Raw genomic sequence first — 21,496 nt, forward strand, 5'->3', positions numbered from 1 at the left:
CTATCGTGTGTTTCCAGACACACCAAGCGCCCATGAAACTTTTGCATGGACAATTATTTCCGTATTTTTTCCGCCACATTGTTAGGTGAGTTGACTACGTTGCCATAACAATTGCAGAAAATTTCAAAAGAAAAATTCCTTTATCTGTAAAATTCAAACATTGAATGGATTGGATGAATTAATTCACAGAAGAAAGTAATTTTTTTATGAATTACATCTGAGTGAGGACACAACCGAATAAACAATAAATATGTGCCGGTGTACATTTGGCTCGGTCGATTGCTCATTGCCCTCAGCCGGATTTTCATCATGCCAGTCTGCAGTGTTCCGGTCATAGGCAAGTGCTGCAATGGGTGCCTCCCTCCAACGGAGTATCTCGGCGGTGAAATTTTTTTTTGGTGATGATCTGGTTGACTATCTAAGTATAGTCTTATTGTAATCTAAAGGTTCCCTTACTACGTCTTCAAATCTTTATTGTTCTTATTTTACGATGAAAAATATGTTACATTACATGCTCCTGAAGTTCCAACTTCAAGGTTCTACTAGTAATAGTGATGAATCAGTTGATGTTACAACTGTTCAGCTGTAGGATGTCCTGCATATATCCGTGCGCTGTCATCGTCCCTCGAATAACTTTTATGAGTGGTCGGCTGTCGCATGAGATCGCTTCTCAGACAATCATATCAGATGTATGGACAATGCTCCATTTGACAGTAAAGACAGGCAATGAAGAGAGGGCCACTAGACACGCATAAAGCCATCACAAGTGTAGAAATTAACCTAGATTCGTCACTGAAGACATCCTCCTTCAGATCCGTAGCAGTTATTATCGAGATTGTCCCTACCATAGGCGCAGGTTACGGTTGGACACTGACAACACATGCAACACTGAATGACCGTATGCTAAGTGTCTTGAGCATGCATGTGCACAAATTTAAACAGGAATGCATAACATTCTATTTTAATGCCAAAATTCGATTTCACTTTTCAACAGCGTACGATATATATAAACCCATCGAAATTCATTCAGAACAAAAGACCGAAAGCAAACTCCGTTGCAAATGCATTTTAAACCGGAAAGATTATCGGAAAAAGGTAAGGTTATTTGTGTCATTTTCTGTCGATAAAAATTTATTTTGACCCAGTTTTTTTTCTCTCTCACTCTGCGGCAGGTCACCAGACTCAAATTGTTTAGACGAACATTTTTCTGGATGCTCTTATCCTGCTCGAATGATTGTGAGCAAAGTACTGCAGCAGTTTTCGGTTGTGTACAACCCCAAACAAAGTAAGTGAGCTCATTTTATTTTCCTTTATTTGACTTATATCTGCACATTAAATGCATAAATAAATTTTTGATTATTATCAGGCCAGTTCCCGATATGGAGCAATTTTCTCTGTCAAGGAATTTTGCATTTGCATCAATTTACTTCAGATAAAGGACCACCTGTCAGATAGATTAGTTTTCTGATTGATAGATGGTGATTGGAGAACACTCTCAGACGGGTTTTACAGTTTCTCAAAATATTATTCAGTATTTAGCTTGGTATTTCGTGGTTAATTAAAAACAGTATCAGTAAGGAATAAAATCCAATAGTTAAGATACGAGTTTAACTCTATAATGCCCAGATCGCCCGAAGTCGGCCGAGTAGGTTAATGCCCATAACCGCCTCAAGTCGGCCCAGCTAGGGGGTATGTGTATGTTTTGGTGGGCTTTTGTCACCAACGGGGAAGAAGATGAAAGGTCTTGTCAGAGGCGGGAACGGGAAAGACAACTGCAACGCCCTATCAATGGGATTTTAAAAGCTGATGCACTAGAATGTTCCTTGAGAATGAACTAAGGGTACTCTCAATGCATTTTATTACAAAGAGATAATACTGTGAGGAAAGGAATGTTTTCAGTATATATATATATATATATATCAGGTGACTGAAAAATTTAAAATTGTATAAACTGTAGGCTGAGAGCAGCACAAAATGCTTGGAATTTAGATATAATGTGTAAAATAAGCCAATGCTCTCGTTACAGTAATTATTTGTACAATTAATTACATAAGTTTTTGCGATTGAAATAAAATGAAATTTACTAACTATTTATCTTTCAGGACATGTTGAACGAGAATTTGTACATCCTGGTAAATATGTTGGCACATTTTCTGTACGTATATGCACTATGAGAAGCAAATATTTGCTACGACAGAAATTATTTTCCAGTTGAAAATATTCAATTTCTTACGTCAATCTTATGTATGCAGGGTGAACGTGACACGTTTTGCCAAACGAAACGGGGTGCCCAAGTGGAACAGTAAACACCCTACCAACCTGGTCCTATCTCGAAACGTTTTCGAGTTATGGTGAATACTCGATTATGGGGGAAAAAATGTGTTAATTCTGAAAAACCAAAATTTGTGAAATCTCTGAGATGCCTACACGCAAACTAAGCACGCGTTTGGAAAGAACAGAAAAAATTAATCATATATATATAACGGTAATACCAATTTCTTTAAAATATCTGAATTCAATTACGAGTTACGATCTCTGAAAGATTGGCGAAGTTCAAAATCGAATTTTCACCACAAGTTTTCATCGCCAATTACGCAAAAATCCTTCTAGCTACAAAAATCGGCCCATTTCACCAAAAACGTTTTCATTACATTTCTCTTTCGAAAAAGACTACAATGAACTATATTGGTAATGCAGTTCAGGAAAAATGTAGTCTCTTGTTTTTTGTTTTTGTTTGCTTTATAAATACATCACTAATATGTTTTGGCACCAATTCGACTTTTCCACTTCACCAATCACACAGCGCTTGAAATTCACCCTCACCCCTTCGCTTACAAGAAATTGGCTAGAAATTCGGAATATCTTTATTTGAAGAATGGGCAATAAATATGATAACCTTGACCTAACCACACGTTAGAAAGAGGAAAAGAAGTTGAAGGAGAAAAAAAATAGAAGAAGGGGAAGAAAAAAATTAATGAAAGGAAACCCCTTATAAGGTAAAGATATGAGAGAGAGAGAGAGAGAGAGAGAGAGAGAGAGTGGGGGGGAGGGATATACATAAGATAGTGTAGGTATAGGAAGTGGAAATTTCTCTTTTTTTCCGCCTTCGCCATATCTGTTCTCTTTTGCTCTTGAAAAAGAACAACTTCGTAGGGTTACAACGAAGCCTCCGATAATAAGGAGAGGCCAAAGAAAACAGAGAGAGCTTGTTTTAGTTTTTTTCCATAGGCGTTTGGACCTATCATGTAAATGGAGGTAATGCCATTTTATGCGATTTTTACTGCAAAATAGAATTGTCACCGAAATCTGTGCCCGTTAATTCCGAATTTCCATCGAATATCTACTTCAACAAACTCTTATTTCAGTGATGTATTGCAAACAAAAGCCTGAATTTCTTCTGAACTACAGCACCGATATGATTTATTGCAGACTCTTACGAAAGTTGGTACAATGGACAAGTGTTTGGTAAATTTGATGGATTGTAGCTATATGGGTGTTTGTAGAATTAGCGACTAAAAATTTTGGCGGCAATTTCATTTTGCACTTGGCTAGTCTTTTAGCACTTTTAGCTGCGCATTAAATTTAGATATTTCAGTGAAATCGGTGTCACCTTATGGAACTTTTCCTGTCCCTTCTAAATATGTTTAGTTTGTGTTAAATACTGGCAGAAACTTCACAAATTCGGGATTTTTCAAACTTGACACACTTTTTTCCAAATTTGATAATCCGCCATAACTCGAAAACGGTTCAAGATTGGACAGGTTTGGTAGGGTGTATCGTGTTCCACTTGGGCTTGTCTATCACTCCTGTTTGTTTGGCAGAACATATAACGTTCTCCCTGTATATGGACTTTCAAAATAATGACTAAAGACCAGATTTTCTTGACCCAAAGATGGAACGTTTATTTCTGATCGGTTAAAAAACGCGAAATTCAGGTTTTTTGACCTATCAGCAACGCCTTTTCTTCTTTAGGTCATAAAAATTCGTGCCTTAAGAATGACAATTTTGAAGTTGGAGTAAAAGTACGAATACCCAAAAACAAATTTTCAAAGGGAAAAATATCTTATTTTCCATATTTATGAGGAATTTGTAGAGATACTGGAAGATACGAATTGATTATTGAGAAATTCAGAAATTTCTCCCGAGCAGTGAAAGCTAACTTTTACCCGTTAAAACTCATTTTCATTCCTCTACATTTCTTTATGCATCGGAGATACTCTTTGAAATTTTCTTTCTATTGTGTAAAAATATATGTGAGTGAAAAGGCACTTATAGTCCTAATGGCAGCCGTATAAATGTTGCATTGCGATTATACAGGGCTTTCAGACACTAGGCTGACTCCTGTTCTAACGCTCCGATAACGAAACCTCCGAATTGTATTGAATGTTCATTAGATAAATCATCACAGAGTATATCGGCAAGAAAATGACCATTTAATGAAAAAGACAAGCTTGCTTCTTAAGAAAATGCCTGTTTTGATGGCATTCAACAACATTCTCATTTCTGATAATGAAACTGATATTTATTCAGGTAATATCGAAAGTAATCACTTAATCGCTGTATAGATGTCAACAAGTAAAGTTGTTGTGCCAGAAATTAATTAAATTAACGTTGTGCTAAGTTTGCAAGTAAAACAAATTAGCAGTGATTAATTTGGCACAGGTACATGAAATAGCATCATAGGCATTCTTGATTCTTTATCTTATTTTGATATATTTCTTCGATTACCTTAATCAGAATGTGATGGGAATCATATAGCTGTCGAAACTGTTAGATTGGTAAAACAGATTCTAATTTACGTATGCGAATAGTAGATACCCTAACTGACAGCATTACATTCGCCCCGCTACAGAAACAATAATATACACATTTGTCATACTTGAAATCATTGAACGCAAAAGGTTAAATTAATTCATTACCGATTGCTTTATGCCTTTATTTCCACAGATGACAAGGAACCAATTTTAAAATGCCTCAAGGTGACCTCCAGAAAGTTTTTAGACATTTGCCTGGACAACGCCTACGAAGCATTGGAAAGTGTTGCTTTAGGCGAAATTGGAAATGAATTAATCAGTCAAGTGTAAGTCTATCGGATTTTTTTTATCAGTAATAGTTAAAAATTTTTATGGGTTTTATGCATTTAAGTTTAAATTTAATAAAAGTATTCCATCAGATTTTTTGCCGATTTTAATATGGTTTATTTAAAAAAAATATAATAAGATTTATTGTCGTTCCCGCAAAGAGATGTGACAGAAATGATGTAACACTTGAAACCAAGTCGAATACTGAGGTGGGTTGGAGAAAAGAAAAAAGGGTTGTATAAGGTATAGCAGTTTCCAATGTAATGCTTCTAGCGGAACCGTTGATAGTAATAAGGCTGTCCCGCGGAATCCTTGATGATATGAAGCTGTTCTACTGAACTCAAACAAATTTTTGAGTCTTTATCTAAAAAAAGTGTCCCTATTTCTGTCTTAGCGCTATATTATAGCCCCAGTAACATGCTATCTTATACAATAATAGGGAGTTTTTCTCTGCTCAGCAAAAAGATCTCTGTATGCGAAAACATTCTCATTTTCTCAGACCCTAAACGTGCTTATTTTGTAATCTTACAACCTCAAAAGGGGCTATAGCTATATTTTATTCGTTTTACTAATGTTAATTTGCTGTACAAAAACATTAAGTGTAAAAATTTTGAAGCAAACTTGATAATTTAGTTATATTATTTATTATATTTATTTATTATATTTATTATTGCTCATAATGTATTTATTAATAACAAATCATATTGACTTTTTTTCTGCTGTACATTAATCAGAAGCCGGTCACCACCTTCCAATGGTAGAATCACAATAGTTGTATTTTTTTTTTTTTTTTTTTGATTGGTGACAGCAGTGATTCCAGTTCAATGATGTGTGTCTTACATTGTAATAAAAAACGTTATTTTCAATATTTTCTAGAACGCATATTTTTACTGAAGATATTTCATTTTTACCCGTTAATTGTGTGTGTGTGTGTGTGTGATCATGGGCGGGCAATAGTAACTAAGAGAGGCATCATTTTTGAAGGTGGATAAGTTTACAAAATAAGGGCGTTTAGGGTCTGAGAATGAGAATGTGTTTCCGTGTACAGAGATTATTTGCTGCGCAGAAAAAAAAAATTACCTATTTTGTATAAAGTAGCGTAATATTTTTTCATTACGCACAAACAAAAGAGATGTCAAAATTTTGTGCACAGAGAAATAAGATATCTGTGCAGAAAAAATAAAATAGATTGTACCCCCACCCTAAAAAAGGGATCCCTCGTAATAATGCTTTTTTTTTTCACAGCCCCCAAAGTTAAAAAAACTATTCAGCTCAGCCGGGTTTTTAAGCAGGCTGGTGTTTAGTATTTTTTTTCATATTTTATAGATGGCAACAGAGGGTTCTAATGTAACGATATTATTTGTTTTATTTACGTACTTAATATGCCACTAAAAGCGTTGAAGTAGGGTTACGAGACATTCTTAAATTTGCACATGAGAACGCAGTCACACTTGTCTTTGGCTAAGTTCCTTGCATATTTTCACAACCATAGACTTAAGATATAAATAGACCGCGCACGCTATTCATAAAACTTGTCGAACGTGAAGAAAAGATGAGCAGTATTGTCGGGGAAAGAACAGGTTCTGCGCTATTACATTTGGCGCGTTTTCGCAGAAGCTAGGATGTTGCTGTAACGAAATTTGACTCAATTCGATCAAGTTGATGAAAACTTTCCTTCATTTTTTCAATGAATTTCACTCATTTTTATGTGAAATATTTAGGGAGTATCAGATTTGAAAAAATAAATTCTATAAAATAAACAAATATTGGAAAACGGAACAACGTATATGTTGTAAAGCCTAATTCATTTATATTTTTAAATATTCTCTTCATTCACTTTGTCGCTTTTAATTTCGAAAATTTATTTATACTAGGGGTTAAAACAAAAATATATCTTTCCAGAACATTACAATTACTCTATATACTCATAATTAATGTATAATTAATTATAATGCATCATATTATGTTATGAAATGTAACACATTCACACTCATACCATATTCAGTCATGAAATAATATTCAAACAATAAGAAAAAGTTTCATTTCTAACATTCCTGAAAAACCTTTTATAACCTCATCACACAAAACTGTAAACACTTACATAATATTTCAGGATTAAAATAGATTTTACTCAAGAAAATTACAGAATCTCATCATCAATTTCTCTAAATTATAAGAATTAAAATTCCATGTAGAGTATATATGTAATAATTTAAAGTGTGTATATATATATATATATATAGTATATAATATTTCATATATATAATATAATATTTATACATGTCACATATATATATATATATATATATATATATATGTGACATATGTAATCTCTTCGCTCCAAAAGTATGCATATGTTAATCTTAATTTAAGGTATTAAATCGTTTTCAGAATGATTCTTTTTCAAGATAACATCTGAGGTACACAATATATGACTTCAGGTCTTAGTACAGATATTGACTCAAAAAATCAATTGAATAATTAATTTTCTTGTTTGAAGCGGCAATTTCACATAATGAATAAAAAAATAAATTTCTTTTCTGTAATAGTTTTATCTCAGGTGTGAAGAGGGGTAAAAATACTATTATTTTTAGAGGTTGTTATGCATTTTTATGCAAAACTGCAATTGTCTAGAGGGGGGGGGGGGGGAGTTTTCCTCACATTCTATTTAAATAGAATATTTTTCATAAATTTCTCCTTCTGAAAAGCATATTTTCTTCCAAGTTGAGCAAAACTCGAATGAACTCACTAACTCGCCAAATCTCGCCAAATCTTGCGGAGACGTATATTTCAGTTAAAACTTCATAAAACTCACAATTTCAATCATTTATTGCCAAAAATTCTATTAAAACATTTAATAATGATTCATGACATTTGAATTTTACCAAAACTGGGAACTTTAATTGAATTAAATCCAAAATGGAGTCGTTAAAATCTGAGATTACGTCAGAAATCCATTGCATCGTCAATTTAATATTCCAATTTTTAATTTATAAGAAGAGGAATAAGCAAAAAAGTATTCCCTTGTGAAAGGATACTGGTCCCCCTTTCCTAAACCGCTCTGAACATCCGAAAGCTGCGCAAGTGTTGGCCATTCTAATCAAAAATAAGACAGCGCGTGTAGATCGTCATACGAGTAGCCATAAGGAAAGCATTGCCAGCGAGATTCCCTGACCAGCCTTTGGACCGGAGTCACGTGACTCCGGATCTTTGCTTCACATTGTAACCCCTCGCGCGCACTCTATAGTAAAACGGTGCTTCACAAACGAGGATATTTATTCATTATCATACATTGAGTGCTTCATCCATTTGTTCACCGATTCTGTTTGTTTCTGAATTGAAGAAGGAAGAGATTGCCTGACTCTTTAATAAATTTTCCCGGGAACTTTTCAACGCATGAGCCCGTCAGGTACGGCCCGATGGAGTTTTCTAGATTTTATAGAAGCATTCCACGATAGTGGGATCAGATACTTTCAATCAGATACCATTTTTCCACGTGGAAATTCTAGCGGGGCCAGCCACATAATTTTAAGGCCCTCCGATTAGAGTTTTTCGCCTGTGGTTTATACAAATGTGTCACCCTTCATCCTTTCTTATCTAGTTTCCTTGTTGTGTTGGTGTTAGACCCCCCCTCCCACACCAATATGCCTCTGGGTCTGAGCCACTCTTTCAGCTTTTCTCAAGCTTTCACACAATTTAGGTCCATCTTTCCGTCCTTCGCTCATAGTTCAGTCTTTTGGCACCTCACATACTTGCACACGACTTTGGTTACTCGCACGTCTGCACACTCTCTAGTTTAGGTGTTTCCAACGTCTCGTGGGACCATCGGTGATCATCATGAGCCTTTTTTTTTTACTCTTACCGTACACCACCTAGGCTAGGTCGACATTCGACATTTTTAGCCCTTGTTCCGGTTAAGGGACTGGGTGGTGTCGGAGAACTTTTTTTTCCATGTACACAGAATACATACATAAAAAAAAGTTGAAACAAACTTACAAAAGAAAAAAAAAGAGCAGACAAAAGAAAATCCTAGATTAATTACAATATATACTAATCATGATGGCAGATATATAAAAGAAATAGGGGGGAAGCCAACTGTTCAATGTACAGTGAAGGTTCGCTGAGGGCCTAAAGCGCAGGACCTGCTTGAGTCCAGCTTGGTTAGAGGTCAAGTCAGACCTAGTCTGACAAGTCTGAGTCAACGTTTTCCTGCCAGCCTGGCCGAGCGTCTTGGCTCCACAGCGGTGGTGCTGGGCCTCTCCTCATTCAAGTCCGGTCCGATCATCTCAGCCTTGTCCGGGTTTTCTTGTAGGAATCTGTGATCATGAGGCTGCTGAATGAGAGAGAACTCAAAACAAATATATATATATTTATTCAAAAAGAAAAAAAAATCTGCCGTCTCATAGCCCCAAGACAGAAGTATATATTTTTATATGTAAACCTAATTTTAACACAATTATATTGATGCGTATAATTATGGTGGTCAGCTGTTTCTTTATTTTATTTATTTGTTTTATTTTTGTGTTTAGTTTTGAGATAAATATGACTCGGATGTGCTTGAACGATGCACTGGCAAATTGTACTTCTCTTCAACGTTATGTAATCCATCAGGTTTTTATAGATATTTTCGAATTTGATACAAAGATACCTATTGACCATCATTCTACAGTGATATCCCCATCTGGTAATTTTGTGTTTCTTGCTGTTCTTAATTAATTTCTGTTCATTCAATCACATCATATTTCTTAGCCTATCTGTCGAGGCTCTTAGTGTTTTCAAAAACAAGATTTTAGAGGAAAGCGGAACAGAGGTTAGATTTAGTTTTTGAAAAAAAAATAATGTTCAAGAAATTTACTATATATCGTATAACTTTCAAATACAAATTGATTAAACTGTCATCCTACTATTCTGAATTGATGATGAGCATTTCATTTATAGTGAACATTTTCAGATGAAGACTTGTTCTTAGATAACAAAAAAACCGGAATTGCATGTAAGTTAAATTGTATCCTCGAAATGGGGTGGATACGCTGAGACAGCTCTTATTATATGGCCACAATTAATGCCCAATTTTAATGCTTTTTCCTACTTTTACACACTCATGCGTGACTCATTCTGAGGAAATACAGTACTTACACTGGCAAAAATATATTGTAATATCAAGCGTCATGAAATAACTAGTAAAGAGAAATAACTTATTCATAAAATACACATGAAAGCGAACTTGGTTGAATTTTATTCATGTAATATAATAACGGATAAAAATGCAGAAATAGTACACAGTGTATCCGAGAATGATGTCACTCTCCGCTATCCATGCGAAGGTTTTTAACAGCTGGCTGATGCAAAGATATATTTATACATATATATATACATTTAGGAAAGAGAAAATTCAACTACCTTTGCGGGGAATCGAACGCCCTAGACCACTAGACTACAAAGGCAACAAACATCTCAATCTCTCTTTGCAGCCCGTGTGCACTGAACGAGACTATACATACACGGTCAGATCTAACTCAGGCCAAAGCTCACAATTGCTGCCATCTGGTGGAAGTGTTAGCAGTTGTGAGCTATGGTTTGAGTTAGGTCCGACCGTCCATGTATGGTCCCGTGCAGTGCGTACGAGCTCTAAGGAAATATTACGATATTCGTCACCTCTGTAGTCTATGTCGTTCGCCCAGAAAGTGAAAAGACGTGGGTTCAATTCCCCGCAAGGCCAGTTGAATTTTCTCTCTCCCCTAAATATATCTTCGCATCAACCAGCTGTTAAAACCCTTTATACACTGTGTAATGTAATTTTCAGTTCTCTGCTGCACACTCTGAGGAATCCTATTGATATACGTACATATTTATATTCTCATGCTTGTGTAATGAAATAATGATACTCAACCTAGTTAGGTATATTTATGTTTGATGTATTCGGCAACCATATTCCAATGCGCTGCCAGTATTGGGATATTTGAGTATAACTTTTCAAAGAACTCGAACTGGAAACTTCATGAAAGAAAATACTAAACAGATATTGGTTAGACTGCATAAAACTTAATGAAACATTATTTCAGCGAGAGTTTTCTTTATTACTCGCAAAACACCTTTATTTTTAATTTTCTACTGCATTGCGAATGAATCCTGTTTCTCCAGTACATTTATTGCATGATCTTCAATATCTCGTGTATTGACAAGCAGCAAATGACATGGTAAATTTATGTGCGTTTATATTTTTCGTAGATAATATTTTTTATGAGAACATCAGAGAAGAGAATCCGATCAGCTCATCATTGGTATTACCAGGTATATTCTTTTTTTTATTGCACTGTTTTTTTAACCTTGAGATAACAGACATAAACACGGGCTGCGTATGTCTTCTGATACATTATTATGAAAGTGATATTTTTTCTTTGAAAGTGCAGTTAGATGTTATGATTGAGCATTGAAGGGCTGGACACATCCTGCTTCCCATGTCAAGGAGATATCGAAGCGTTCCCGAAAGATGGGTGCATCCGGAATTTTATTAAATGAGTATATAGATGTTACGATTATTGAGTTAACTATATGTGACACTATACCACCTATTCCAGACAGAAGTAAATAACTTTAGACCAGGGAGGTCTTTAACACATGACTCGCGGGCGACTTTTGGCACTGGAGGATTTTTACTGTGCACACCATTTTTAGAGAATGTCTAAAGACATTCAAAAACGATTAAGAAAGAAATGGTAATTTTATTTTACCCGAAGGCCAGTTAGAGACCGATCACGCGAGGCACAATCTGTTTCTTGGACCCATGATTTGCATTAAAGACGGAAAAGTCGCATCCGAAAAGGCATATCTAATTACAAAATTCACAGAAATGCTGAAAGATACGAACTTCAACGAAGGAATAATTCCGAAATTAATTTTAAAGAAATTTTTGTAGAAAAAAAAAATTATGTTCATATTAGCGAAGGAAATTATTTCAAGATAGCTTGAAGAGAATAATTTCAGAATTAACGGAATAAATAATTGCAGAAACATTTGAAGTAAATTCAGAATAATTAAAATAAATAAATAATCAGAACTCTTTCACCATGAACGGAGATACGGGGCGGGCATTGCCCCCCCCTCCCCCCATCGTCAAAGGTGGAGTCGACTGATCTAATGTATATATGTATAATGAATTGACATCATCATCATCGTGCTTCCCCAGCAATAATGAACGTCCCCCCCCCCCGACTTCCAAGTGTATCGCCACCTATGCTTTTCAGGATTGGTGGAAGAAATGATTTCAGAATTAATCAACAACCGAAATTGATTATTGAGTTAATAACTTCAGAATAAATGATGTCTTGAAAGGTCTCTTCGCGTTCTCCTAAGCTCATTCTTCCGCTTTTTCGAGGTTTAGTTCGTCCTGGACTGACTGGAGTAAGCTGTAAGGTTTTGGAGACCATACCTACAGAGGGACATAGACTTGGTTGAAGGGGTGCAGAGAAGAGCTACACGTGTCCTTATTGGAACACGGGGCTTGAGTTATGAAGAGAGACTTCATTTTTTGAATATGTTTACATTGGATGAACGCAGGTGTCGAGGAGATATGATCGAAGTGTTCAAAATTTTCAATGGGATGGATAGGATGGACCATGAACACCGCCAATCGACTGTTTTTACAAGGGGACACCAGTATCGATTGGTGAGGGACAATGCAAGGTCATGGTGTCGCAGGGAATTTTTCTCTAATAGGGTTGTTAATAAATGGAATAGCTTACCCCCGGAGGTAGTAAATTGTAACACAATTGACACGTTTAAAAAGGAATACGATAGACATGTTGGGGTAAATCGAGAAGCTATTCATACTTAGAATAAGACAACCACAAGTATTCTTTATGGGCATTGTATAATATTTTATCATGTGTATATATTGTTTATAATGTTTCTAATTAAATTTTTAATTGGGTTGCTTTATTTTTGAAATATATGACACCCATATTTGTTGTGGGCATCTTTCTCTCAGCCACCTCGTTGGGCATTTTGCCTGTTGTGGTGTTGTATTTGTATTATTTTGCGCCTTTTAGTATTTAAAAGTTGGCCCTTCTGTTAAGATGTCACTGCGCCATTGTAAATCTGGAGTCCACCTTATAATTCCAAAACCTCAGTAATGAGTTGATGGCCCGCAGGCTTCGTGGAAAATTTCAATTTGGCCCGCAATCTCTCGAAGGTTGAAGACTCCTGCCTTAGACAAATTCCACGACTGAAATGTAGGTTTATTTGTGCTTGTAGGTGCTGCCATCTCTCTTTTAAGTTTCCGATATTTTATATTCCAGAATCTACAAACCCGAAGATGAATTTTTTTTATTCATTCAGATCAGAGGGTGATTTTTATAAATATTTCAAAGTAGCAAGCTTTCCCCCTGGGCCCTGAGCCGAATGAAGTGCTCCACAAAAGTTTACACTTACTTTTTTACACTTACTTTTTACACAACGCTTGTGTGTTTTGCATCATAATAATAACCCTTTCAAAAGAGGGGCTCCGAGGAAAAGTCGGCCCCGGGGGGACAAGAAGGAACATTACGGCTCTGCAAAGTAGGGTTGTTATTACGTGAAAAATAAATGTAGTTCTTGTTGTTATGATTTTGTACATTGAATCGTGTTTCTTTATATACTTTTACAGTTTTCATCACTCTGTTTTTGATTTCATGTTTTAGTGGAACTCCGAAAAAGAATAAAAAGTTGCCTAAATGTTGTGGATGAAACAATATTAGATACTTGTATTCCTGGCCTCTATGGTGCATACCTAAACATTTCAGAAGGATTTTATTCTCATTTTGTTAGACAAAAGTATGTGCTTATTACTGTTAATTATATTGATATAAAATCTGCAACGGAATTCGGCATATGTATGTACGTTTTAAAACTAGATTGACTTAGTTATAACACGTGAATGTTGGATAGCGCATGACTGAAATAAATTGACAAGAATCACTTTATGATTAAATGAGGAAAAAAAGTAGATGAACTTTTGAAAGCTTAACTTTTGTAATTGTTATAGCATTATTACTCATAAAAAAAAAAAAATCATCCCTCAATCGCATGTTTTCAAGGTGAATACACTTAAATAAGAACGGAAAATGGTTTACGTATGTTCCGTTCAGCATGAATTTCTTGTATGCTAAAAACAATTTCTATTTGGGAAAACTTACAGATTCAGAAAACTTAATGATCATCGCTTACAGATAAATTCCACGTCCAGTATATGCACGAAATTTCATACTTAAGAAATTAATCTGTAAGCGATGATCATAAAGTTTTCTGAATCTGTAAGTTTTTCCAAATAGAAATTGTTTTTTGCATACAAGAAATTCATGCTGAATGAAGCACACACACACACACGCAAAAAACCTTTTTCCGTTCTTATTTAAGTGTATTCACCTTGAAAACATGCGATTGAGGAATGATTTTTTTTTTGTTTTTTGTGAGTAATAATGCAATAACAATTACAAAAGTTACATACTATTAAAGGAAGTTTAGAACTGCCGTTAATAGTATGAAATTCAATTTCATGTCTATTCATTGCTATTTCAGACATGCCATTAACAGCAGAGAATGCTTAAAGCAAGCAATGGAAAATTGTTCAGTGATAAGTCTTCGTGTCTTCGATTACTTATATACAACGTATGTAAAAACAGGAGCACCATCGATATTCGAAAACATGGGATTGACCAACAGGCGAGCTGAAACTTTATCAAGTAAGATTCTTACACTAACTTTGATCTTCTCTCTCATCTCAATTTCAATGTCATTGAACATTCTTTTTTTTTCGTAATTTAACCCTGCTGCACTGCCCGGGGTCTATTTGACCCGGAATGAAGTTTGTCCTATTTATTAAATAACTGTTTGTCAATGACGCAAACCTGGGGTTCCGCGGGTGAGGGGGTGCATGTGTGGTGTAGCAGTGGCTCGGGGATCCATGATGTTCTTAAGTCAGCCACCTCGTTGGGCAATTTGCCTGTTGTGGCGTTGTATTTGTATTTGTATTTGATTTTTCCTGACTTCACCAGTTACGACCACAACTTTACCAGGCCGATGTATTTTTGATTTTATTTTTCCCTCTTAATTATGTTTTGTACCTATATACATTTGGGTCAATATGACTTCAAAAACAAATTTTATTTTAAGGGCCTTAAAAGTCCTCTTTCTACATTGGTTTCAGGGTAACAAGTTTTTATTGAGATCAGTGCATCTATGAAATTCTTCTAAGCATCATTAAAGCACGAGCTTACTCAACCGATGTTCCGCAGAACCCTAGAAATCAAGACATTTCATTTAGCGGTTCAACGAGAAATAGTGGTGAACTGCAGGGAAAAATTATTCTAAATATATGGACCTCTCGACCATGTTCTAGCTTCATAGGTGTTCCCTCAGACATTCTCCTACACTTTTGGGACCACAAATGTCATTTAAGAAGTTTCACCGAAACAAAAGTTTTGAAAAACACTTTCAAGTCTTCTAATGAATGTATGCGAGAGTAAGCATTTGTGGAAAAGCTTTTTATGTTTACTCTCATTCTCTACGAAAAGGTTTAGTAAAGCCCTTCGACATCATTTCCGTGAGATATAGAAAATCGTCCGGCTAGTCGGCATTGTGTATTGCTAGAATGGCGAATTTTTAAATCCAGTTCAATTGAATAACAGTGCAGATGGCCTATTACTTTTTCTCTTATTCGTCTGCGCATGGTTTTTGAATTAAAATGCTATTTCTATAAATAAACTTTTAACCAGCTTTTTCTCTCTCAATGCTAAAATAATGATATTTATTCGCGTTCTCTAGTTGTTTCTTTATTCATATCGGAGCTCCCATGAACAGAGAGAGAGTACAGAAGTGAGATAAATCAAAAACCTTGCAATACTTTTGCTAATTCTCTTTGATTTAAAAATAATTTTTCATTATGATTATGTCTGAACAGTTTCATATAATTAATTAGTTTTATAAATTCAATTATGTGTTCGTTCTATAAAACAAACTTTAATTCAGAAATATTGAGATGAAACACAAATTAAAAACAAAATGCTATTATAAATTATATCAATTCGTCTCTACTTGATTGAATAAATAGTCGTTATACAGATAATGTATTTTTGGTATAACCATAAAACATTCAAAATTCAGATCCGTATGAAAGAAAAAAAAATCCATAAAAAAATTGTATTATAACTATTGCAACTGCTTCCTTTTTGACGAATAAGCATTTGTGCTCTTCTTATTCAGAGCCATAACTTTTTTTCTAAATTAGAAATTGATATAATTTTTTATATGAAAAAAATAATTTGTTTTTCTTTTTTTTTTCTAGTCGATGATGTAACAGCATCTCTGCATTGTATCATGAAGGCAAATTGCACTCGAGTGCATTGCGACAAAAGCTTCTGTTCTACATTGAGGGATCATGTGAAGGATTCCAAAACATGTGATCCTAGGTATTTGACTCCTTTAGAGTATTCAGTACCTTTCACCCCCCCCCCCTCCACCTCCTCAAAGTTTTGTAGTTCCTGTGAGAATGAAGCTGTTAAAGCCTCTAGACAAGAAATATTACATGATTATATTGAGATTTCAGTACATCGGATCTCATTTAGAGTTTGAAGGTTGTACATGCATATTTCTTCGTTATTTCTATCGAAGTTGCGTATTCATTTTCTACACACCCTGTATATGCAAAAATTCCTAAAACACATAAATCATGCGAAAAAAACATGCCATAAATAATATTATGGCTACTAGTCATTAATAATAACGCATTTACATCCAAATTAATAAAATTTCTATTTTAACACTGGTATTGCATATTACTGTGCTCACATTACTGTAATTAACACGCAGTACGTCTGTTGATTTATATGTTTCTTCACACCCAAATAATGTTTTTTCATTGATTTTTTTGTTGAAATATTGTTTAAAAAATTAGAATTCTAAAATGAATTCAATTTTTTTTTAACATCTAAACGCTCTAGCCTTTACATGTAAATATTTATTTTTTGTTGTTTTAGGTCATTATCCGACATCGACCTTGGTTGCTTGAATCTAATTTTACGGAGATGTTCCATCAAGTCACGCCTTAATGTTGCAAATATTATATACAAATGCTCATCGAATTTTCCTAAAGTGTCTTTGTCTATAAGACCAGAAAATGCCGTGATATATGGTCGAATCACCGGTAAGAGAATAATTAGTTAACTAATAATTTTTCATCTATGTGTGCGTGTTACGGTATTGGTCCGAAGTCTCATTTCTGAGACTTTCAGACACTGCTGTTTCACGGAACGTCTGGACATCGGACATTGACCGTGACCTAATTATATATATATTGTATGACACTGCCCGGCAATACAGCATGCGAAGTCTTATATTTTTATATACACTACCTTTTGAACCGTTGGTGATACATACATAGTTTTAATTATAAAAAGTACCCAAATAGCGCATGCCTATTTTAGGGGTCATTCAAGTATTACGTCAGCATCGGGGGGGGGGGGGTTCGGATTTGCTGACTTTTGATAAGAAGGGGGGGTGGAGAGTTTGAAGGTGGCTTACGTCATCAACCACCCCTTTGTGAAGATAAGAAATATTCAAAGCTGCTGACGAAATTTTGCTGACAGGGGGGGGGGGGGGAGGGGGTCAAAAATGGCTTAAAATCTGCTTACGTAATACTTGAATGGCCCCTTAGATATGTCATTTCTTCTTCTAGGTACAGAACTTAGATACGGAATTTATTTTTTACACGGTCCTCATGTCCTCTAATTTCGAATACAAAAAAATACTAAAGAAAATTTAGCTTCTGAATACAACATTGACCGAGCTATTTGAATTTAAAATTCACTGAAAATGACGGGAAGAACGGCGAACAATAAGGATAAGGTCTGGAAAAAAATTTAAACATTCTTTTACACTTGCAGATGAATATAAATAGTATTCAAATATTTCAACGAACTTTGCACTTAGAAACATGGATTTTTTTCCCCTCAGAAAAGACCGGACAACACCCTTTTTGTGTTTTTTCTAGAATAGGATGTCTGTATAAATGGTTAATATTTTTCTGTTAATAACTATTCAACCTCTTTCTAATACAAATGACTTATCTGAGTTTTGCACGGCATTCGGATAATTTTTTTTAATTGGAAGTATGCCTGTAGGATGAACGGTTCTCCAGTAATATATGGTTCGAGGAGTTAGCTGTGCATCTTGCTTATGAGTTGCCATCTCAAAATACAACATTTTACCGTTCATTCTCTGAAAATAAAGTTCTTTTAGCAAACTCCAATATCTTTGTATGCGTTTGTAAGTGGTGGTCAGGAGAATAGTCTTGAATTTCGAACACATTGTATGCGTACTTCCTAAATGTATATTGCATACATTCTTACTTGTTCAAGAAAGTTCCAAATCGTTCAAGGTTTTCTCTGCAGACTTTTTTTGGCTCACATCTCACAGTGTTAATTTCTTTGGCCGATCTGTTAAAGAAGACGTCCTAACTATACGGTCAATTATATTGTTATACTCAAAATAGCATTTACTATTCTCCAAGAAATTGTTAACCAGTGTCTTGATCATATTTATATTCCATTCAATTTTTAAGAAATTAATCTAACTTTTTTTTAAAAGTGAGGATCTTATTCTGTTGAATATGACATAGCTCTTTGTGCCTCGTCTCGACTTCAAAAATCAAGTTCCAAAAAACAAAAAAAAAACACTGAATTGTTTGAGGATATCCTGTTAAAAAGATGTCTAGTTATATATAAGGCTATATAAATAATACGCCACAAGGAAACTGTTAGTCTGGGAAAAGCGGAAAAAGAGCGCAGTGGCTTTATAGATTTTGCCAGCTGCATTGATAACACTGGGTAACATGATTTTTGCTCTTGGCCTTTCCTAATCGTTTACGATAAAAAAGACGGAATACAGTAATTTTTTTCTTTTAAACTTTGCTTTTCTGGTGAGGGGATCGATATTTGAGAATGGGCCGTTTATCATTGACTGATTGGGTGACTGAAATAATTGGAAATGAATAAAAAAATGATTGTCATTGATAATAATTTTAAAAAATAGAAGTAACTTTTAAAATATAAGTCACGTATTGAGACGTTTAACAGAAAATAAAATTGAGTTAAAATAAAATTAGAAATATAAGGAAACTTTTTCCATCTCTTTTTTCTCATATATACTTCATCTTCACGTATTATACATAATTGCAAATATATTTTCGATGTGTTCTCTCTAATGTTGACGCTCCAAGTCGAGAACTGTTTAGTGAGGAAACTCTTTTCTGTAAGCACCCATGTTTTTCTTTGAATTTTTCGCGATATGTCATGTGCACTGTAATTACAGTAAAGAATTTGGAACACAAAGAATTTACCAAAAAAGTCAAAAACTCATAAAGAAACTTGGGAGATATCTGTTCGCACTTTTAAGGGGCTCTTAGGTAACCGCTGTAACATAAACCATCTTAAGGTGGTGGAAAAACATAGAAATTTACGCAAAAAAAGAATTTCCTATGTTTCTCCATTTGGCATATCGCATGCTCCACTGTCATTTCGCAAAATTCAAAGAAAGCCTGTACGCTCACCAAAAGGATGCCTTCACCAAAGAATTATCGACTTGGAGCATCTATATCAGAGAGAACACATAGACATAACACAGAGATTTTGGGAGCTAAAAACGTGAAGATGAAGTGCATGTGGAAATAAAAATGGAAAAATTCCCATTATTTTTTTTATTTATAATTTTATTTTAATTTGAATTTTATTTTCTGTTAAATGTCTAGATATGTGACTTATACAAATTCTAGAGAGTATTTATAGTTTTTAAAACTATTGTCAGTGTGAAGTTATTTACCGGTCATTTTCAATATTCCAGTCATCCAATCAGCCAATGGTAAATGACCAATTCACAAATATCGATCTCCACAAAAGCAAAATTTGAGGGAAATCATCATTTTCAGGATTATCCAGTCTAAACCAACACAGAAATTATGACTTCTACCCTGGAACAAAGAAAACACATTTTTGTCACAAAGTAATCGAAAAGGAAGATATTTATTGAAAATTTATTGCGGATTTTTTGAATTCGTATTCAAGATATCATTTTTCATCAGTCATCATCTCTGATAAATATTGTGAAAAATTATGTTTGTGTGGAGTGGGGGGGGGGTTACTTTTTTTTTTAATTACCATTTCCATCTAGCCTTATAGTTTTTTCCACCAATGTAGATAAATCTTTATACGATGATTCACTGTATAAATTAAATGTGAATGGAGGTTATTTTTTTTACATTCAAGAATATGAGAAAGTATCTATTCAAAATTGTGTGAACAACCTGGATGGGAAGAAAACCGCATGCTGCCACGAAAACCTTGATTTTCTGTTGAAGAGTTTTGCTAGAGGGGAAATACCCATGGTGAGAGATACCATGTAAGTTGTTCTTACAGTTTATTATTATTTTTCCTTACACAGTGATTAATATTAATTTTACCGCTCAAAGCATTCGGCTTTCATAGCAAAAGACTTGTTCTTGGCCCGTAATGACAAGTTCATTCAGTGATTTGCTTCAATGCAACAGATTTTATTTCCTCTTCTATTCTGATTTTTTTCTTAATTCTTATATTGTTTACAATTCAAAACAGCATGATGGCAGGATGTGTGTGATGAAATTTTAAATACACATCACAAATCAATGAAAAATAAGTTGGAAAATATATGACAGTAAACTAAATGTTTCTATCTGATTAATTTCATTTGCAGAGACTGGCAGAAAAAAATATGCTTCAGATATCTTTTTGCCAACTGTTCTATGCACTCGAAAATTTTGATATCAAATTTCGTCAGAATCGCTACTGGGAGTGAAGTTGAATTGATTGACAAACTAGAGAGAACTATTCCTGTATCTCCATTAACAGGTAAGTAAACTTCATTCCTAAGACGAGAAAAAAGATTTAAATAAATATTGACTTGACCTAGTGATATCTCGCACAATAAGTGTTGTATCAATACCTTCTTGATGAAGACTAGCCTAGAGACTCTACTTCATTTCGTCAAAGCGAACGGTTCCATTCATTGCGGATAAATCCTTCTTATAGAGTTAAGAGATATAGTAGAAACCCGTCAAATTTGGAAAGAAAGGAATTGACAACAGGGCAAGTGTGCTCCATATAAACCACTGAAGACACGACCCTGCATTCCTTTTATCACGCATTGTGGCCTGAGGCGTTGAAATAGAGGTATTAGTAGCTTCTCCTAGCTTCAGCTAATGCCCCCCCCCCCAGAGAGACACTTCTAGACTGACTAATGTTGTATATGGTAGCATACTTGCCAGTTAGTAAAATAACCTGGGTTTGATTCCCGGTGGAGACGAGATGAGGAATTGAATCCGTGGTAAAGAGGTGAAAAAATGAAAAACAAAA

General features: G+C 34.7%; 1 protein-coding gene across 1 annotated transcript in view; it reads left to right on the plus strand.

Moving 5' to 3' along the window:
- The first annotated feature begins 490 nt into the window (after positions 1–490).
- The window catches only part of LOC149078686 (uncharacterized), a 30,135-nt gene continuing 9,129 nt past the window's right edge, over positions 491–21,496 (plus strand). Inside the window, exons 1-11 of the mRNA XM_089241256.1 lie at positions 491–585; positions 1,173–1,285; positions 2,103–2,132; positions 4,948–5,080; positions 9,611–9,765; positions 13,760–13,892; positions 14,637–14,800; positions 16,402–16,525; positions 17,093–17,259; positions 20,375–20,507; positions 20,838–20,992. Coding sequence (XP_089097382.1) covers positions 491–585; positions 1,173–1,285; positions 2,103–2,132; positions 4,948–5,080; positions 9,611–9,765; positions 13,760–13,892; positions 14,637–14,800; positions 16,402–16,525; positions 17,093–17,259; positions 20,375–20,507; positions 20,838–20,992 — 1,402 coding nt within the window. The remainder of the gene's footprint in view (positions 586–1,172; positions 1,286–2,102; positions 2,133–4,947; positions 5,081–9,610; positions 9,766–13,759; positions 13,893–14,636; positions 14,801–16,401; positions 16,526–17,092; positions 17,260–20,374; positions 20,508–20,837; positions 20,993–21,496) is intronic.

This window comes from Pholcus phalangioides, unplaced genomic scaffold (assembly GCF_987345545.1).
Source record: "Pholcus phalangioides strain wild (caught in Gottingen) unplaced genomic scaffold, Ppha-v1.0 ptg000013l_1, whole genome shotgun sequence".
NCBI lineage: Eukaryota > Metazoa > Arthropoda > Arachnida > Araneae > Pholcidae > Pholcus > Pholcus phalangioides.